The following is a 20488-nucleotide window of genomic DNA, read 5'->3' as shown; positions in this document are numbered from 1 at the left end:
CAAATTCTTAGTACGCTTATATGCAAACCGCGGGTGATTAGCTGCAATTTCTGCCAAATCTTTGTCATTTTGAAGTATATGCCAGTTTTTATTAATGGCTGAGTGGATTATCTTATCCACTGGACTATGGGTAAAAGTGAACACAAATTTTTGATGGTTATCAGTGTGCCTGCCCGATGGACTCCCTTTACTACGGTGTTTCAAGAGATCGTTTTGTTTTAATTGCTCCACTCTCTTTTCTGCTGACTCCAAGATACTAGACGGATAACTTCTTTCCAGAAAATTTGTTTTTAACACAGATATTTGTTCTTTTAGGACTCCATCATCATTATTTAATTTCCTGTACCGCACCATCTGGCTATAAGGTATACTCCTTTTTGTGTGAGCCGGATGTGCGCTATTAAAATGGAGTAATAGCGCACATCCGGCTCACACAAAAAGGAGTATACCTTATAGCCAGATGGTGCGGTACAGGAAATTAAATAATGATGATGGAGTCCTAAAAGAACAAATATCTGTGTTAAAAACAAATTTTCTGGAAAGAAGTTATCCGTCTAGTATCTTGGAGTCAGCAGAAAAGAGAGTGGAGCAATTAAAACAAAACGATCTCTTGAAACACCGTAGTAAAGGGAGTCCATCGGGCAGGCACACTGATAACCATCAAAAATTTGTGTTCACTTTTACCCATAGTCCAGTGGATAAGATAATCCACTCAGCCATTAATAAAAACTGGCATATACTTCAAAATGACAAAGATTTGGCAGAAATTGCAGCTAATCACCCGCGGTTTGCATATAAGCGTACTAAGAATTTGGGCGATCTTTTGGTAAGAAAACGCCTATTACCTGTTAATAGTAACTGGATGCAGAGACATATACCACTAGGTAATTACAAATGTGGGAACTGCAATTTTTGTCATCTGAGATATCTAAATAATCCAATACATATCGGGGGAATTAATCACAAAGTTAGCCAGTTTATTACTTGTAAAACAAAATTTGTGGTTTATATTATTTTCTGTCCATGCTTTTTCTTTTACATAGGAAAAACTATCCGCCCCCTTGTCCACAGATTTAGAGAACACTATAGCTCGGTTTCCACAGGTAAAGGCTGCCCCCGCTTAATTAAACATATGCGGGATGTCCATAATTCGGACCCTGATACCTTGCGGTTTGCAGGTTTGGAGGTGGTCAAGTATCCCCCGAAAAGTGGTGACCACAATAAATTATTACTCCAACGAGAAGCAAGGTGGATTATCAAAACGAACGCACAAGGGCCGTTAGGTCTTAACGACAAGTTAGACATGGCGATTTTTCTCTGAAGTAGGATTTGATGATACATCCAAATAATATTTATTAAAACTTTAATTATTTATCTGTTTTGTACTGATTAATGTTAGAAATGTACAGCTTTTATGTATTTTCATGCATAATTTTAGATAGTTTGGTCGGTAACCTCACCTGTGTTTCACATTTTTACGTCTGCTCCCTTATAAAGGAAATGACGTTTTTAGCTGTGCACATGGACCCGTAGAAGCGCATAAGCGTGAAACGGCCGTAGTCCTCTGTTCACTCCCCGCACCCTCGTTATTTACCAGCCGCCTCTCCATGTAAAGTTCAATAAAGGACGAATTACTGTTTCAGCAACTTCTGGGTGAGTGCCACTTTCTTTTTGTATTTACTTGTTAGTTAGTTTTTGTCAAAGCAGCTGCATGATTTACGGCTGCTAGCCAGCCTGAGTACATGTGGGGGTTGCCTGGTTGCTAGGGAATCCCCACATGCATTCAAGCTGTCTAGCAGCTGTAAATCATGCAGCTGCATCGACAAAAACTAAATCTCTGAGCACTAACAAATACTCGGAGACCACCCAAGCATGCTCGGGAAAACCCGAGCAACGAGTATACGCGCTCATCACTAGTCAGAATCTGACTGATTAATTGAGTCTGTGGACAGGAGTCTTTTATAACGGTGACTATGTAAGACAGCAGTCTTTAATGCAGGTAAAGAGTTGATTACGAGCATCTAACTGGTCTGTAGGAGCCAGTGGATCAAATAATTATTTCTCACTGCAAAATGCAAATGAATTTATATAATTTATACAACGTGATTTTCCGAACTGTATTTTTTATATTCTATCTCTTAATGTTAAAATTAATCTGCCCTTAAAATTATAGACTGTTCATGTCTTTGTCAGTGGGCAAACTTACAAAATCAGGGATCAAATACTTATTTCCTTCACTGTAAATATGATCTTCACGATTGCGCCGCAACTACTTGCCTCACGGTGCAGGCGCAACCACGTCATTTTGCTTCTGTGATTTCACGCATGTGCTGTAAAGATCCAGTTCATTGCACAAGTGCAACCACGTTATCCTGCTCTAGTGATCACACGCATGTGCTGTAAGGATTCACCTCACCATGCAATTACATCACCTTATCTTAGTGACTCATCGGTTCATTGTACGCAAGCGCGGTCTAAACTTCTGGACACTCTCTTGCCCTGTTGCCTCTACACCTGAACGGATACTTGGTAATGACCTCTTTTTCATATACTGTTTATACTGTAAATTAGATAGACCTCAACCACTTTTCATCAATTACTCTTGATGAAGCCACTCTCTGTGGTGATACGCGTGCTGTCCTTTCTCCTTGTACCATGCTTTAGTTGGGCTTTGCACCATGTTGATCACCAGGTTGTCAGCTCTTTCATTCATTCTGTCTCCTGTGTGTTTGGGACTTGTATTCTTAATGGAAGCTTTGTTTGAATAATATATTTCCCATGTATACGTTTTATTCACGTTTTTGGATTATTTTTTCTCTGTGATTTGACCTTCTAAAATTTGTGTGTGCTTGCATTTGCATAGCCTCTGTGGGAATTCCTAATTGCATACAAACTTCTTTTTCTAGCTGTTCCATTTATTTCTAAGCGTGTGGTTGGTGATCTAATGATTTATTTTGTTGTGCCCTCAGTTTTTCCTTGTTTCATTTAACAGCGGTCATGTGACCCGCAAGTATGCGATATGCATACTCCTAGCCACATTCCGACTTGACTGTTTCTGGCCTTGCTCAGTACACTTGCATTGAGCACGGACACGCACATCTAGCCAGAATGTGGCTGGGAGGAGTATGCAAATCCCACACGTGCAGTCACGCACCCGCCACTGCCATCAGCACAGAATCCTCACAGTGCGCAGTGCGTGCCATGTGAGGATTCACAAGTCTGCAGTCACTCTATGTAGCTTCTTGCAGCTTAAGACCGGACAACCCCTTTAAGGGTAAGTTCACACAGGGCGTTTTTTTCTGCAGCAAAACCTGATCATCTTGGCAGGAAAGAAGCTGCGCCAAAAACGCAAGTTTAGGTGCGTTTTTTTAAAGTTTTTTTTCTCTTTGTGCATGCCAGTAAAGTTGAGTGCACACGGAGAAAAAAAAACAACTTCCTGTAGATAGATAGAATTAATAGATAGATAGAATGAATAGATCAATTGATAGAATAGATCGATTGATAGAACAGATCGATACATTACCTGCGGTTTCCTCTTCTCTGGCATTTTCCCACGGTCCACAGGTTACGTCAGGTCAGGCTGTGAGGGAGCGCCGGCTCGGTGACGTCACCGCTGGTGACTGAGCCTGCGCCTGCTCCGTCTGATTCATTCCCCAGTAGCTTACAGCCGGGAGCGGTCACATTAGCAGCTCTCCTGGTTATAAGCTTTATCTCCCCCAGATACCACGTGGGACACTTGTTATATTGGACTGCGGCGGATCATGGAGTATACTTTTGCTTTTTTATTTTATTTTTATTACAGAAGATCGATGGCTTCGCTTTGAAATGGCAGAATAATAAAAATATGGTCAAAACTGTGTGGTGTTTTATTTCATTAAAATACTTTTTTTCTGCATGTGTGTGTTTTTATTTACCCTTTAATTACTATAGGATTAGTAATGGATAGGTGTCTTATTGACGCCTCTCCATTACTAAGCCTGCTTAATGTCACCTTACAAAAGGAAGGTGACATTAACCCCTTATTACCCGCTACAGGGCAAGTGGGAAGAGCAGGGCAAAGCTAATAGATGTGCCTTTTCTGGGCATCTGTGGGCTGCTATTTTTAGGCTGGGGCGGCCTATATCAATGGCCCCTTACCAGCCTGAGAATACCAGCCCCCAGCTGTGAGCTTTAGCAAGGCTGGTTGTAAAAAATGGAGGGATACCCACGCTGTTTTCTTTAATTATTTATTTAAATTTTTTTTTTTTTTTAAAGCGTGAGGACCCCTCTATTCTTGATAACTAGCCTTGTTGAAGCTGACAGCTGAGGGGTTGCAGCCCCCAGCTGTGAGTTTTGTCTGGCTGGTTATCAAAATTAGGGGGGACCCCATGCCGTTTTTTTTTTTTATTATTTATTTATAGCTCAGGAGCGACAGATGAATACTCCCATCCACTGCTCCTGCCCTCACTGTAATTACTGGCTGTAGGTGTCAGATGATGGGAGCAGTAGTCTCATCAGCTGACACCAGTGATCGGAGGTGAAGTTTACACCTCCGATCACAGCTGAGCGCTCCCCACTGTCTTCTGACAGCGTGGGAACTGCGGCTCTCTGACCGGCGGGGATGATTACCCCGCCGATCAGAAGCGGTGTTTGCCGTGCTGTCATGCATATGACAGCGTGGCAAACACTAATGTCGGGCGGGGGGGGTCCGCTGCTGGATGGCAAGCTGTATGGACACATCATGCAGCCTGCCATCTAGATGTAGCAGAGCCGAGTGTGACGTCACATCCGACTCTCCTTGACTTTTCTGCAGCAAATACACTGCAAGAAAAGTCAACCTAGCGTATTTGCAGTGTTTTTTCACCACCCATTCAAGTCAATGGGTGAAAAACGCTGAAAAAAAGCTGAAATAAGTGACATGCTCTATGTGAAAAAAAAAAACGCTGCAAAGCACAAAATACTGATCAAACAAAAATCCAATGTGTGTGCATGAGATTTCTGCAGTGCATCTTACCATATAACTAGTGTGTAGTATACATAATGTTAGAATTTGGCTCTGCTAGACAGTTCAAGAGGTTTTCATATGACTGCAAGTATAAAATTTACACTAAATTGTGGTCAAGTTCTGACCAGATTGTCATCTACTTTTCTCAGTAGAACACTGAGGGAAGTGAATGAGAATCTAATAGACAGGTAATAGCAACTATGGAAATCAAACACTTGCAGTTATGTGCCAACCATTCAAACCAGAAAGCACTGCCGAATCCTAACATTATGCATTCTAAGCACTATTAGTTATTCAGTACATTGCACTGTTTGCCAAATGTTTGCTCTGGGGTGGAAAAACCCATTTAATGGACCCAGTCGACAAGTGTAAATTCATTTAACTCCTGTCCATGATAATTGTCGAAGTCAGATATCAGTTAACGCTGACAGCTCATAGTCTGCAATGTTTAATGATGATACTATTATGTTCTATTCATATAATTTTTACCCAAAGCTTAGCATATACACCTGAAAACCTCTTAAATAAACACTATATATATGGGTCTATTAGTCAGAGGCCAAAAGAATGTTCTTTTGGTCTCCATCTGGCAATATACTGTAGATGAGTGTCTTCCCATTAATATAACTTTGGTTGCATAACTATGTAACCTAAATACTTTCTCACGACCAGGCTACCTAAGGGGCAGAACACCCCGAATACCAAGAGCTGAACAATATGCACAGCGCACAGTTCTCCTGTAACAGCTGCCAGCTGTAGGACACCTAACTGTATAGACCACCTTCCGCATTCAGAGTAAGGACCGCCAGTTTAGCACCCTACTAATATATACAATCACCTCCCTTATCATTTTGTACTGTTTTCTTAATTACAACTATATATACAACTTCTTTCTCCTTTGGAATATCTAGGTTAAATTATAGTTTCTTTCAGTAGCTATTGTTCAAAAGTAATCTGTTTTGATGATGACACTTGTCACGTTACTGTAGACACAGTCTGAGCTGCCCCGGGCCTAGCTACCATTAATCTGCCCGTGCGCTATATACAGTGGGGCAAAAAAGTATTTAGTCAGTCAGCAATAGTGCAAGTTCCACCACTTAAAAAGATGAGAGGCGTCTGTAATTTACATCATAGGTAGACCTCAACTATGGGAGACAAACTGAGAAAAAAAAATCCAGAAAATCACATTGTCTGTTTTTTTATCATTTTATTTGCATATTATGGTGGAAAATAAGTATTTGGTCAGAAAAAAAATTTCATCTCAATACTTTGTAATATATCCTTTGTTGGCAATGACAGAGGTCAAACGTCGTTTCTGTAAGTCTTCACAAGGTTGCCACACACTGTTGTTGGTATGTTGGCCCATTCCTCCATGCAGATCTCCTCTAGAGCAGTGATGTTTTTGGCTTTTCACTTGGCAACACGGACTTTCAACTCCCTTCAAAGGTTTTCTATAGGGTTGAGATCTGGAGACTGGCTAGGCCACTCCAGGACCTTGAAATGCTTCTTACGAAGCCACTCCTTCGTTGCCCTGGCGGTGTGCTTTGGATCATTGTCATGTTGAAAGACCCAGCCACGTTTCATCTTCAATGCCCTTGCTGATGGAAGGAGGTTTGCACTCAAAATCTCACAATACATGGCCCCATTCATTCTTTCATGTACCCGGATCAGTCGTCCTGGCCCCTTTGCAGAGAAACAGCCCCAAAGCATGATGTTTCCACCACCATGCTTTACAGTAGGTATGGTGTTTGATGGATGCAACTCAGTATTCTTTTTCCTCCAAACACGACAAGTTGTGTTTCTACCAAACAGTTCCAGTTTGGTTTCATCAGACCATAGGACATTCTCCCAAAACTCCTCTGGATCATCCAAATGCTCTCTAGCAAACTTCAGACGGGCCCGGACATGTACTGGCTTAAGCAGTGGGACACGTCAGGCTCTGCAGGATCTGAGTCCATGGTGGTGTAGTGTGTTACTTATGGTAGGCCTTGTTACATTGGTCCCAGCTCTCTGCAGTTCATTCACTAGGTCCCCCCGCGTGGTTCTGGGATTTTTGCTCACCGTTCTTGTGATCATTCTGACCCCACGGGGTGGGATTTTGCGTGGAGCCCCAGATCGAGGGAGATTATCAGTGGTCTTGAATGTCTTCCATTTTCTAATTATTGCTCCCACTGTTGATTTCTTCACTCCAAGCTGGTTGGCTATTGCAGATTCAGTCTTCCCAGCCTGGTGCAGGGCTACAATTTTGTTTCTGGTGTCCTTTGACAGCTCTTTGGTCTTCACCATAGTGGAGTTTGGAGTCAGACTGTTTGAGGGTGTGCACAGGTGTCTTTTTATACTGATAACAAGTTTAAACAGGTGCCATTACTACAGGTAATGAGTGGAGGAAAGAGGAGACTCTTAAAGAAGAAGTTACAGGTCTGTGAGAGCCAGAAATCTTGATTGTTTGTTTCTGACCAAATACTTATTTTCCACCATAATATGCAAATAAAATGATAAAAAAACAGACAATGTGATTTTCTGGATTTTTTTTTTCTCAGTTTGTCTCCCATAGTTGAGGTCTACCTATGATGTAAATTACAGACGCCTCTCATCTTTTTAAGTGGTGGAACTTGCACTATTGCTGAATGACTAAATACTTTTTTGCCCCACTGTAAATAAGTAGCATACATAAGTTACCCTCAATTTAGCATGCATTACCTATACAGTGAACAGGTGATAAATGTGTCATGCTACAACACTCCAACACAATACAGAGACATGGATGAGACCTAAGACATCATCTGTTGCCATTAAAGGGAAAGAGGCTAACAACTGAATTCTAATTTTAAGATTTTGCTTAGAACATTTATTAAAATTCCAATATTGATAATATGGATTTTAACAGATTATTTGTAACCAATGTTATACTCACAGCTGGATGAAACACATTGATAGCTTGAACAGCAGCACGTCCTTTTTGTTTATAGCCAAAAACCAGATCAATCCAATGACAAATAGTTTGAGAAACATAGTCTGATTCAAGGGCTTGTCGGTGAATCAAGATGAAAAGGCGGGGATCATTTCGCGCCCAAGTTGGTAGATTAACATGATTTACACGTTCTCCATTTTGACGAATTCCAAAATCAAAGCCTGTGTAATTTGAAAACAAATGCTTAAAGAAGAGCAACAGATAAGTACTACAAGAACGGAGGCCAGACATTGTCCACAGTGACTCCGTAGACATAACTGGAGTGAATGGCTCCATCGGGTTACTGTCAGAGAGTTCTCGTCAGAATCCTGTTTTTCAGTGATTTTGGCAGAAACCCACACATAGTGATCGGCAGAGAGTACGGTATTAAGTGTGGGCCTAGTTCCTTTTAGTAATGATGAATAATACCCTCATTAATTAACATACCTTCTCTGTTTACTAAAAATTCTGGCAAGTAAAAAAATTCTGGAACCAATTCTTTTACATCAGTCATCGATTCATAAGAAGACAATCGCCATGTTGTATTCATGGAATGAAAGGTTCTGTCAGGAATATCAAAGCTCTGATCTGAAATGGAAGCAATATAAAAGAAGTGTGTCAGTGCAAAATTAAGTTATGAAGTTAGCATATCTCCATTTATGGTACATTTCCCTGACAAATAGCATGCCCACAGTTCTGAAAGGTCTGGCAACATTTCAAGAACGCTAGCTATAAAGTAAATCACAAGAGCCAAAGGATTGAAGCACTCACCAGATCCTTGATGATGTGTATCTATAATCCACAAATAGGATGACATCGAAATCATATTAAAGTGCGGTGTGTAGGTGGCAGGGGAGTTTAGTAGGTGAAAGAGCCTGACGGACCGCACTTTAAAGGGAACCTGTCACCCCAAAAATCGAAGGTGAGCTAAGCCCACCAGCATCAGGGGCTTATCTGGAACAGTAAAAAAGTTATGTTTCAGCTCACCCCCATCAGCAAATCCATGAGAGTCCACAGGAACATCTGAGCAAGGAAAACGCCACCGCCCAACGTCCTCTGCTGAGTAAGTAAGAAAAAAAAAATCCAGCTCCGGATTAAAAGTCATCAATTTTATTTCCACATATTTAAAATTCGGAAAAAGCTGCTTGAAAGTAACTGCACAAATATTTCAGAAAAGAAGCCATAAGTTAGCTGAACGCGTTTCGAGCACGCATGGTGCTCTTTGTCCACAGCAACAGCTTTTTCTGAATTTTAAATATGTGGAAATAAAATTGATGACTTATACTTTTTTTCTTACTTAATCAGGGGCTTATCTACAGCATTCTGTAATGCTGTAGATAAGCCCCCGATGTATCCTAAAAGATGAGAAAAAGAGGTTATATTATACTCACCCAGGGGCGGTACCGATACGATGGGCGTCGCGGTCCGGTCCGGTGCCTCCCATCTTCTTAAGATGACGTCCTCTTCTTGACTTTACGCTGCGGCTCCGGTGCAGGTGTACTTTGTCTGTCCTGTTGAGGGCAGAGCAAAGTACAGCAGTGCGCAGGCGCTGGGCCTCTCGGACCTTTCCCGGCGCTTGCGCGCAGCAGTACTTTGCTCTGCCCTCAACAGGGCAGACAAAGTACGCCAGCATCGGAGCCGCAGAGTGAAGACAAGAAGAGGATGTCATCTGATGAAGATAGGAGTCGCCGTACCGGACAGCGACACCCATCGGACCGGACGGGGACCACCCCTAGGTGAGTATAATCTAACCTATTTTTCTCATCTTTTAGGATAAATCGGGGGCTTATCTACAGCATTACAGAATGCTGTAGATAAGCCCCTGATGCTGGTGGGCTTAGCTCACCTTCGATTTAGGGGGTGACAGGTTCCCTTAAATATGATTTTTATGTCATCTTAATTGTGGATTAAAGATATACATAATCAAGGATCGTGTGAGTGTTCCAATTCTTTTGCTCTTGTGATTTATTTACAGTTTACTATGTGAATGCACCACCCTAAAGAGAACCTGAGAAGGTTAATGAGGCGCATATGAGGAGTTGGTCCAAACAAACACGTGTAAGATGGAATAATTGGTGCCTAATCCACTTATATGAACATCTATGTATAAAGTAACATGCAAATCCATCCTTCCTTAAAAAGTAGTCCACGGACAGCAGCACTACAGGTATGCTTCTTTGGAATAACTTGTCTACGTGGACATTGCTTAATTCATAATGTAATTTTGCCCTGACTGACATGCTTTAAGGGTACAAAATACAGTCACAGTACAAAAAAATTAGCTATAGAAGAAAAACCAAATACATTTAAATTACCTAGGTAAAGATTACTTGCAGCTGGAAAGTTTGCATTGGTATCTACATATATAATCGTCAGTTGGGACATCCGGCTGCTGTCCCCAAATCCCATAAGGCACCACTGCAGTGTCAACTGCGCAGCCGCAATTGGTGGCCTTGCGGCCACGAACTATGCAAGTTACATTCATGTCACCGCTATTCCCGCGCATGTGCAGTAACAGCCACAACTGTAAGATATGTTGGAAAGCGCAAACGGTGTGAGACATGTCCGCTGCTCCTGTCAGCACCACTAAGCATACACAGATTTTAATTTCACAGCACTCCCGATGCAATAGCATCTGGTCTATTTCTAGTAAATCATAAGCACCAGTTAAAATTTAAGTTGCTACATTACATTCACAAAATAAAATAAGCGAGTAGAAGCGAGTAATCGTGAAATGGCCGTTGTCCTCTCCTTCCCCTGCATGTCTCACAAATAACATTTCCCACATGTCTACTTTACATCAGCACAATTTTGGAAACAAAGGTTTTTTTGCTAGGAAGTTATAAGGGTTAAAATTTCACCAGCGATTTCTCATATTTACAACAAAATTTTCAAAATCATTTTTTTAGGGACCACCTCACATTTGAAGTCAGTCTGAGGGGTCTATATGGCTGAAAATACCCAAAAGTGACACCATTCTAAAAACTGCACCCCTCAAAGTGCTCAAAACCACATTCAAGAAGTCTATTAACCCTTCAGGTGTTTCACTGCAGCAGAAGCAACATGGAAGGAAAAAATGAACATTTAACTTTTTAGTAACAAAAATGAACTTTAAGCAACAATTGTTTTATTTTCCCAAGGGTAAAAGGAGAAACTGGACCCTGAAAGTTGTTGTACAATATGTCCTGAGTACGCAGATACCCCATATGTAGGGTGAATCACTGTTTGGGCGCACAACAGGGCTAGGAAGGGAAGGAGCGCCATTTGACTTTTTGAATGAAAAATTGGCTCCAATCTTTAGCGGACACCATGTCGCGTTTGGAGAGCCTCTGTGTGCCTAAAGATTGGAGCTCCCCCACAAGTGACCCCATTTTGTAAACTAGACCCCCCAAGGAACTTATCTAGATGAATAATGAGCACTTTGAAACCCCAGGTGCTTCACAAATTGATCCGTAAAAATGAAAAAGTACTTTTATTTTCACAAAAAAATTATTTTAGCCTCAATTTTTCATTTTCACATGGGCTACAGGATAAAATGGATCTTAAAATTTGTTGGGCAATTTCTCCTGAGTACACCGATACCTCACATGTGGGGGTAAACCACTGTTTGGGCACACGGCAGGGCTCGGAAGGGAAGGAGCGCCATTTGACTTTTGAATGAAAAAGCTCCAATCGTTAGCGGACACCATGTCGCGTTTGGAGAGCCCCTGTGTGCCTAAACGCCTAAACACTGGAGCTCTCCCACAAGTGACCCCATTTTGGAAACTAGACCGCCCAAGGAACTTATCTAGATGTGTGGTGAGCACTTTGAACCCCCAAGTGCTTTACAGAAGTTTATAACGCAGAGCCGTGAAAATAAAAAATAATTTTTCTTTCCTTAAAAATTATTTTTTAGCCCGCAATTTTTTATTTTCACAAGGGTAACAGGAGAAATTGGACCCCAAACGTTGTTGTCCAGTTTGTAGTGAGTAGGCTGATACCCCATATGTGGGGGCGAACCACTGTTTGGCACATGGCAGAGTTCGGAAGGGAAGTAGTGACGTTTTCAAATGCAGACTTTGATGGAATGGTCTGTGGGCATCATGTTGCATTTGCAGAGCCCCTGATGTGCCTAAACAGTAGAAACCCCCCACAAGTGACCCGACTTTGAAAACTACACCCCCAAGGAACTTATCTAGATGTATGTTGAGCACTTTGAACCCCCAAGTGCTTCACAGAAGTTTATAACGCAGAGCCGTGAAAATAAAAAATCATTTGTTTCCTCAAAAATTATTTTTTAGCCCGCAATTTTTTATTTTTACAAGAGTAACAGGAGAAACTGAACCCCAGTAGTTGTTGTCCAGTTTGTCCTGAGTACGCTGATACCCTGTATGTTGGGTAAACCACTGTATGGGCACACGCCGGGGCTCGGAAGGGAAGTAGTGACATTTAAAATGCAGACTTTGATGGAATGGTCTGCGGGCGTCACGTTGCGTTTGCAGAGCCACTGATGTACCTAAACAGTAGAAACCCACCACAAGTGATCCCATTTTGGAAACTAGACCCACAAGGAACTTATCTAGATGTGTGGTGAGCACTTTGAACCCCCAAGTGCTTCACAGAATTATATATCGCAGAGCCGTGAAAATAAAAAATAATTTTTTTCCCACAAAAATAATCTTTTTCATTTTTTTAAGGGTAACAGGAGAAATTAGACCCCCAAAGTTGTTGTGCAATTTTTCCTGAGTGCGCTTATGCCCCATATGTTTTGGTAAACCACTGTTTGGGTGCACGTCAGGGCTCGGAAGGTAGGGAGCACCATTTCACTTTTTGAATGCAAGATTGGCTGGAATCAATGGTGGCGCCATGTCGCGTTTGGAGACCCCTGATGTGCCTAAACAGTGGAAACCGCTCAATTCTAACTCCAACACTAACCCCGACACACCCCTAACCCTAATCCCAACTCTAACCATAACCGTAATCACAACCCTAACCCCAACACACCCCTAACCCCTAATCCCAACCCTAACCCCAACACACCCCCAACCCTAACCATAACCCTAACCACAAGCCTAACCCTAACCCCAACACACCCTAACCTTAATCTTAACCCTAATTCCAACCCTAACCCTAATTCCAACCCTAACTCTAGTTCCAACCCTAACCCTAAGGCTATGTGCCCACGTTGCGGATTCGTGAGCAGATTTTTCCGCACCGTTTTTGAAAAATCTGCAGGTAAAACGTACCGCGTATTTCCAGTATTTTTTGTGTGGATTTCACCTGCTATTTTACACCTGCGGCTTCGTATTGAGGAACAGGTGTAAAATGCTGTGGAATCCGCACAAAGAATTGACATGCTGCGGAAAATACAACGCAGTATTTTCCGCATCATGGGCACAGCGGATTTAGTTTTCCATAGGTTTACATGGTACTATAAACGTGATGGAAAACTGCCACGAATCCGCAGAGGCCAATCCGCACCGTGTGCACATTACCTAATTTTAACCCTAATTCTAACCCTAATTGCAACCCTAATTCTAACCCTTACCCTAATTGCGACCCTAACCCTAATTGCAACCCTAACCCTAATTCTAACCCTAACCCTAGTGGAAAAATAAAAATAAAAATATTTTCTTTATTTCATTATTTTCTCTACCTATGGGGGTGATAAAGGGGGGCTTTATTTACTATTTTTTTTATTTTGATCACTGTGATAGGTTTTATCACAATGATCAAAATGTACCTGGAATGAATCTGCCGGCCAGCAGATTCGGCGGGCAAACTGCGCACGCGCCCAGCATTTTGAAAGATGGCGGCGCCCATCGCTGAAGATGGCGGCACCTATTGCTGAAGATGGATGGACACCGGGACTCGGTAAGTATGGGGGGTGAGATCGGACAGTGGGGGGGCAGAGTGGAGGATGGGGGGGCGTAGGGAAGGAAAGACTGATGGCGTCAGATCGCCGCTGTCAGACGGTGGTGAGGGCAGATCGCTGTCTCCAGCCATGGCCGATGATATTGCAGCATCGGCCATGGCTGGATTGTAATATTTCACCAAGTTTAATAGGTGAAATATTACACATTGCTCTGATTGGCTGTTTCACTTTCAACAGCCAATCAGAGCGATCGTAGCCATGTGGGGGCAAAGCCACCCCCCGGGCTGAAGTACCACTCCCCCTGTCCCTGTAGGTCGGGTGAAATTTTTGTTAACCCTTTCACCCGATCTGCAGGAACGAGATCCTGCCATGACGCCACATAGGCGTCACAGGTCGGATTGGCACCGCCTTTCTGGCATAATGAGAAAACAAAAGATAAAGTATAGCACAGTCCATATGCCTGCGGGGATCCGCCCGCTCAGGATACAACGATCTGGTTCAGTATGGTTTAACACAAACATTTCTCTGGTGGTTTCCTGGTGGTTTCCTGATGAAGGAGTCATAGTACTCCGAAACGCGTTGAATAAAGCCACTTTTTTATCTGAATATCCATTTGGACTTCTATCTTTCAAGCAGCGGGGAGTTAATCCACCTTTTTAGTCCCTTTTTTTTTTTTTTTTTACCCAGGCTAGTCACGAGGAGATCGGTGGATCTGCAGCAGCTAATATTTCTATAAGCCTGTGTTTGGGCTCTATCTGATTAGTAAAATCTGATTAGAGGTATATTTAAATACCCAGATAAGACCCTACTGCGCTTTTACTTTCCTTCCAGCTTTTTATTAAAAAACTTACCTTGGTATGCAAGGAACATTTTGGTGAAAGGAGGCAATCTGACCAAAAAGTGAAGAACGGTACCACTGTTTGAATAGTGTGATCCATAATGATATGGCTGCACTGGAGGCATTGGGTCATCTTCTCTATCTGTTTTGCAATACTCATCTTCCAAATACTAAAATTATATAAAAATGAGTTAGGTACAAATTCTATTATCAAAGTCTTACAAATATTTCACAAGTTACAGGAAAAGATCTGTACATTAAAGGGAATCGGTCACCTTTTTGAGTTATTAATATGAGCATATAGGTTGGATACAGGTGAAATTAGTCCTACCTGTAGGCCTCATAGATGTGGCCTTGTTCAGTAAAAATCCTAACTTCGATCTTCCAGGCTATGGGGCATATGCTGCCTGGAAGATTAGACTGCCTCTTCATTCTACAAGATTTCGCCTTCCCTTCTCTTCATATGTCCCTTTGATGATATGTGTGAGGCCGGAAATTCCGCACCTGCACATTCTGCCTGCTGTTGATCATGGATTTTCCTTTTGCTATGCAATTGCCTTTGTCCAGCAAATTTTTAATTCATTATATTTAGAAAAGTTTTCATTTCTTAATTTGTTATATATTAAAAAATATGTAATTTCTGATGATTGTTACTACATCTCAGCCCCCTTTCACCTCAATAAAAGCTGCAGCACCTGACAACATTTGGCTCTATACATAACGTACATCTCAGTGCACAACGCTTTCTAGATTTTTTGTTTCTTGTTTTGCAATAGTGATATAACACAAAGCAAGAGCAACAATTACACACTAACAAAATAACCATTTCTTAGTTTGGATTATAAAAAAAATGTTCATTTTTGACTGAAGGTGTGCGAGAATTAGAGAGGCATTTAAGATTGTCTTAGGTACCTTGTAATTATCTGTATAACGATCTTCTTTCTCCTTTGATTGAACAGCTATAGGTTTCACAAGATTCCTTCAGCACAAAAAAAAATAAAAAAATCAAGTATATAGAAAACACAAACTCAAATAAAGATCCCAGGATATTCCAGTATATTTATAATAGATATAAGTGCCTGCTGCTGAGGTGTCAGTTGGTAACATGCTCTGTCTGTCACACAAATTACCTTTTACATTGTGAGCGCTGACATCCTCGGCAAAACCTGCATGTCAATATACCTACAGACTAGCAAATGTATAAAGAACCCTTATGGAAAAATGTGCTATGTGTCCATGCACCTTCAGACAGAAATAGATTTCTGCAACTCCCTATTAGCTGCCCTGTGTCGAATGGGACAAGGTCGGAAATCATCTTAATATTAGAAGGCATTAGAGGGCTCCAAGCTTAAGGGGTTGTGCGGCCCAAATCGATAAGTCTGCAGTCACTCAGCAGACCGTCACTTAGACATGCTACCGGCCAATGAGCGCAGCCTCGCTCTCCATTCACCTGTCACGCCAAATGGATGGCTGGGTCACCAGTCAGGCACAGCCTCAGCCCAAGATAAGTGTGTAGAGAGAGGCCGGGGGGTATGTATAACTCAAATGTACCCTCTCAGTCCTGGGTCAGAAACCAGTGAAATCTCGCAGTGCAGGGTGCGTGCACTGGGCAGATTCAGAAGTCTGCAGTCACACAGCATAACTGCCGACTTATCGATTTGGACCGGACAACCCCTTTCTAGAGGTAAAAAAGTAGCCAGTTTTTGTTCTCATTTTATCCCTGGTGTCTCCTACGGGAATAAAACCATTTGGTGTACAGATTGAGAGATATGGGCCTTTTTATTTAATGGTGATAATGCAGAGCAGCCTAAACATACACCTCAAGAGAATCCTTTGAGAAATGCCCCCTTGATAAAGACCCAAAAATTAGCACCCAATCAAAAATCCTATATCACTGGAATCATATGGAGGATTTAGAAAAAAAAACAGACGATTATTCAGGGAAGCAGTGAGAATAAAACAAGAGCAAAAACTGGCATTTCTGACCTTGTCCTCTTTAACCCTTTATCAACATGACATACTGAGACATCATCTGCCAGCTCCCTGACTTTACTGCGGGCTCAAAAACCGATCTTGCATCTTTGCCAGCAGATGATGACCGAGCTATTCGGCCATCATCTGCCTCTAACAGTCATAAGTGATGCAAAGCTGCACCGGCTGCGGCTGTTAACCTGTTAGATGCAACTGTCAATCTGTGACCGTGGCATTTACAACACGTGTCCTGGAGCATCAGCATCCTCATGACTTGTTTGCAGGGTGCCCATGCGCTATCGTGACAGCTGAGGGTCTGGTGAAGATCCCCGTGCCTGTCATGAAGGTACTCCTGTCAATGCCAGGCCATGGCTTGCATTTATAGGAGACTGTAATTTTTACTATATACAGCTTTACCGTGGTAATGCTGTACCTAGTGGCTGCGATAAGACAATTGGAGCTGCAAGCCTCCTAAGAGAATTAATAAATACAGTACAAAAATGCCCTAAAATATGAATATATATATATATATATATATATATATATATATATATATATATATATATATATATATATACATATACACACATACATAAAAGTTAAAAGCCCCCTTTTCCCCTATTAAAAATTAAGAATTTAAAAAAATTTGCATGGTGTCACTATCTCTGCAAAAATTTGATCTATCAAACTATAAAAAAAAACAATCAGTAAATGGTATGAAAAATAAAATTAAAACAGCAGAATTGAGTTCTTATAGCGCTCCATCCATTCAATATGATTGGCATATAAAACACCAGTCTTAAATAGCAACTGTTGTTTTAATACACCTTTTTTTCAGAAATCAATAGTACACATAAAAATAGCAAAATTAATACAACTTGTTAGAGAAATCCCCTTCTTTCTCTTTCTGAACTGGTCTTTCATTCTCAAAATTCTCAGTTCATTGATAAAATCCGTCTTCAGGGAAAACCGATTTTTCCCATTACGGAAATAGAAGAGGACAGTTGATGCGCATAACGTAATGGGGAAAACTGTAATTGTCTTTGCAGGGTACTTTGCAGCAGAATGTCTGTGCCTAGCTCTAGCTCTTCACTTCTCCTTCCTTCTCCATAGAATCTTATAAGCACCAACTGTCATCTTCTACCTCAGCAGTGGAAAAATCTATCTTAAGTGTACATAGATTTTATCATGAATTACGGGTGAAAGATTAGTCCAAGAGGAGAAAGAATCAAATTTGTCTGAAAAATATATTACAAAGTTTCATTAATTACATGATGAGGACACACAAACATGTTGTCTGGTGAAAAGTTATCACCTATCCACAATGGGGGTCATACTGCTGAGACCGCCTTCATTTGTAGAATGGGAAATCTCTATCCGATATAAAATGGAAAGGCGGATAGGATGTCTAACAGCTGCTTCATTCATTCTCAGGAGAAAGCCAAGTGCAGCGCTCGGCAGCCCTGTAGGGAATTAGTCAATCACTGCTAACGACGATTAAGGCTCCTTGTTCTGCTGATAAGCGATCTGAACCTCACCAGTCAATAAGCTATCACTTGAACTGTGGACAGATCATAACTTGATTTCACCAGACAACTACTTTAACAGCCGTGGCTAATCACATAAATACCTGTATATTAAGGTGCTGCTAAGGTCAAGTGTTTCACTGCTGTAATCACTGAGTATGAATGGAAAAACAGGATATTGCATTAGGTCATTGAAAGATCGTCCAGCATGTTTGTTCAGGTGAGTCAGGTACTCAAAGTTGGTTATCTGTCCAGAACACCAGAGTTGGGTCAGAGCGGTAATGTTTCCATACTCCAACAGATTAGGAAGATCATTGGACAAGATTTTCTGGAAAACATCATCTCGAACCTTGAAGAGAAAACATACAATTTGGGTAATAATTTTCAAAAGCTATTAATATATTTTAATAAAAAGATAGGAAAAAGCTATCTAAAGTTATGCAAACATGAGAACTTTAAGGGATTGTGCAGGTTTGGCACCAAGGTCTGCAGTCACACTATGTGAACCCTTACATCGCATACAGTGTGCACTGTCAAGATTCCCCGGAGCCAGTGGTGAAGCCGCAAGTATGCAATATACGGTACATACTCCCTGCTACATTATGACTATTACTGAACTGAGGAAGGCCACGCACGTCTAGTCGTAATGTGGCCCTACCCAGTGGCGGTGAATCCTGACAGCGGGCGATGTGTGTGATTTGAGGATTTACAAGTCTGCAGTCACATATTGATCCCAGAATTTCATGCGACACCTGGACAAACTCTTTAAGGCTACGTTCACATTTGCGGTCAGCGCCGCAGCGTCGCCGCATGCGTCATGCGCCCCTATATTTAACATGGGGGCGCATGGACATGCGTCGCACTTGCGTTTTGCGCCGCATGCGTCACTGCGGCGCCTGCGTCCGGGCGCAGAGGACGCAGCAAGTTGCATTTTTGCTGCGTCCAAAATCAATGAAAAAAAGGACGCATGCGGCGCAAAACGCAGCGTTGTGCATGCGTTTTGCTGCGTTTTTGTTTGCGTTGTGCGTTGCGGCGCCGACGCTGCGGCGCACAACGCAAATGTGAACGTAGCCTTAGACACTGGTTTTCAAGCCGAAGACGCTTCATGAAAATGCTGGCAGTCTTTTCCCTGAAGCTTCTTCTCCAGCATCTTTTCAGTCATTTTTGCGGGTTGTCTTTTGTTAATAAAATATTAACTATAAATAGTGAGCTGCTTCTTCCCAGAAAATCCACAGCTTCCTTCTTTTAGCTGCTTCGTGGCTTTCAAAGCCCGTAGTGGTTAAGAGAAGCTCCAAAAGACGAAACATGTGCACAACAAGTCAGTTTGACATTGCTATGCATTATCTTCATCCCTTGTAGTGATTTTTTAGTGTTTTTTTCAGGTGGGTTCCAACCAGAATCTGACTTGAGAGGTTGTGTGCACATGCCTTAAGATGCAAGTTAATGATAGAAAAAAGTATTTTTGTACCTAAATGTGAATCATTCTTTCCAATATCTGTATCTGACTTTTATCCCACCATTAATAATGTACGGCCCTTGCATCTGCCTCCCAACCTCCTTCTCCTCTGTGTACATCTATGGGCCCAATTCATCAAGTTTTTTGCCACAATTCTAATTGTAAATTGCTTGAAATGTTTCAATTTTTGTGACTTTTGGCATTTTTATGTCAGTCCCGACTAATTATGGCAACTTTTTGAAAAGTGGGCAGAACACAAGTGGGACAGGGTATGGCCAAATGCTCCCAAAAATGTAATCATAATTTAAGCCAAAAAACTTAAGCAACTTATGACAAAAATGTACGCCAGCCCACAGTGAAAGCTGCAGATAGAAGCACCAGCCTCATTAAGTGGTGCATGCAAATTTTCACATATGGGAGTAACTGTATACACCAGCTGTATAGGGCTTGTGCACCCTGTAAAAATGATACCTAGAGACTCCATGTGCTCTCATGAGAAAAGAAGCGTAGAAGCCAATTGTAAATCAGGCTTGAAGTACACTTGGGACATGTCAATGATCTTGGGCGGCGTTTTTCAAGTGCACTTACTGCCCGATTTGCTTATATGTTTTTATATGAACATTATGTACTGTACGAAAAATTCTGATGTTTTCTAACTCATTTAAAAGAAAAAACTAACTTTGTGTCAGTAATGCCGTACACTTACCTTTGTACTGTCAAAAGCCAGCAACAAGGTTCTACCATTTGTTAAGAAAGTTTCTAAAGCATTATCCCGTAACTGCCACCAGCGTTTGTGGACTTCTTTTATTTCTTCATAAGTCCAGGAAAACGATGCAGGTTCTGATTCACCAGGGAGAGTCTGTAATATAGTCATATACTACAGTAAATTGAAGATTTTTGTAAAGAATT

The 20488-nt window shown here is 41.6% G+C and overlaps 1 protein-coding gene across 1 annotated transcript in view; it reads right to left on the bottom strand.

Moving 5' to 3' along the window:
* LYST (lysosomal trafficking regulator) overlaps positions 1-20488 on the bottom strand; it is a 591077-nt gene that overhangs the window by 139536 nt on the left and 431053 nt on the right. The window contains exons 38-43 of the mRNA XM_077289098.1: positions 20286-20438; positions 18228-18472; positions 15539-15605; positions 14640-14796; positions 8382-8522; positions 7899-8116 (exon numbers count right to left, since the gene is read on the bottom strand). Coding sequence (XP_077145213.1) covers positions 7899-8116; positions 8382-8522; positions 14640-14796; positions 15539-15605; positions 18228-18472; positions 20286-20438 — 981 coding nt within the window. The remainder of the gene's footprint in view (positions 1-7898; positions 8117-8381; positions 8523-14639; positions 14797-15538; positions 15606-18227; positions 18473-20285; positions 20439-20488) is intronic.

Source organism: Ranitomeya variabilis, chromosome 2 (assembly GCF_051348905.1).
Source record: "Ranitomeya variabilis isolate aRanVar5 chromosome 2, aRanVar5.hap1, whole genome shotgun sequence".
NCBI classification, from domain to species: Eukaryota; Metazoa; Chordata; class Amphibia; order Anura; family Dendrobatidae; genus Ranitomeya; species Ranitomeya variabilis.
This window is presented reverse-complemented; position numbering and strand designations above follow the sequence as displayed.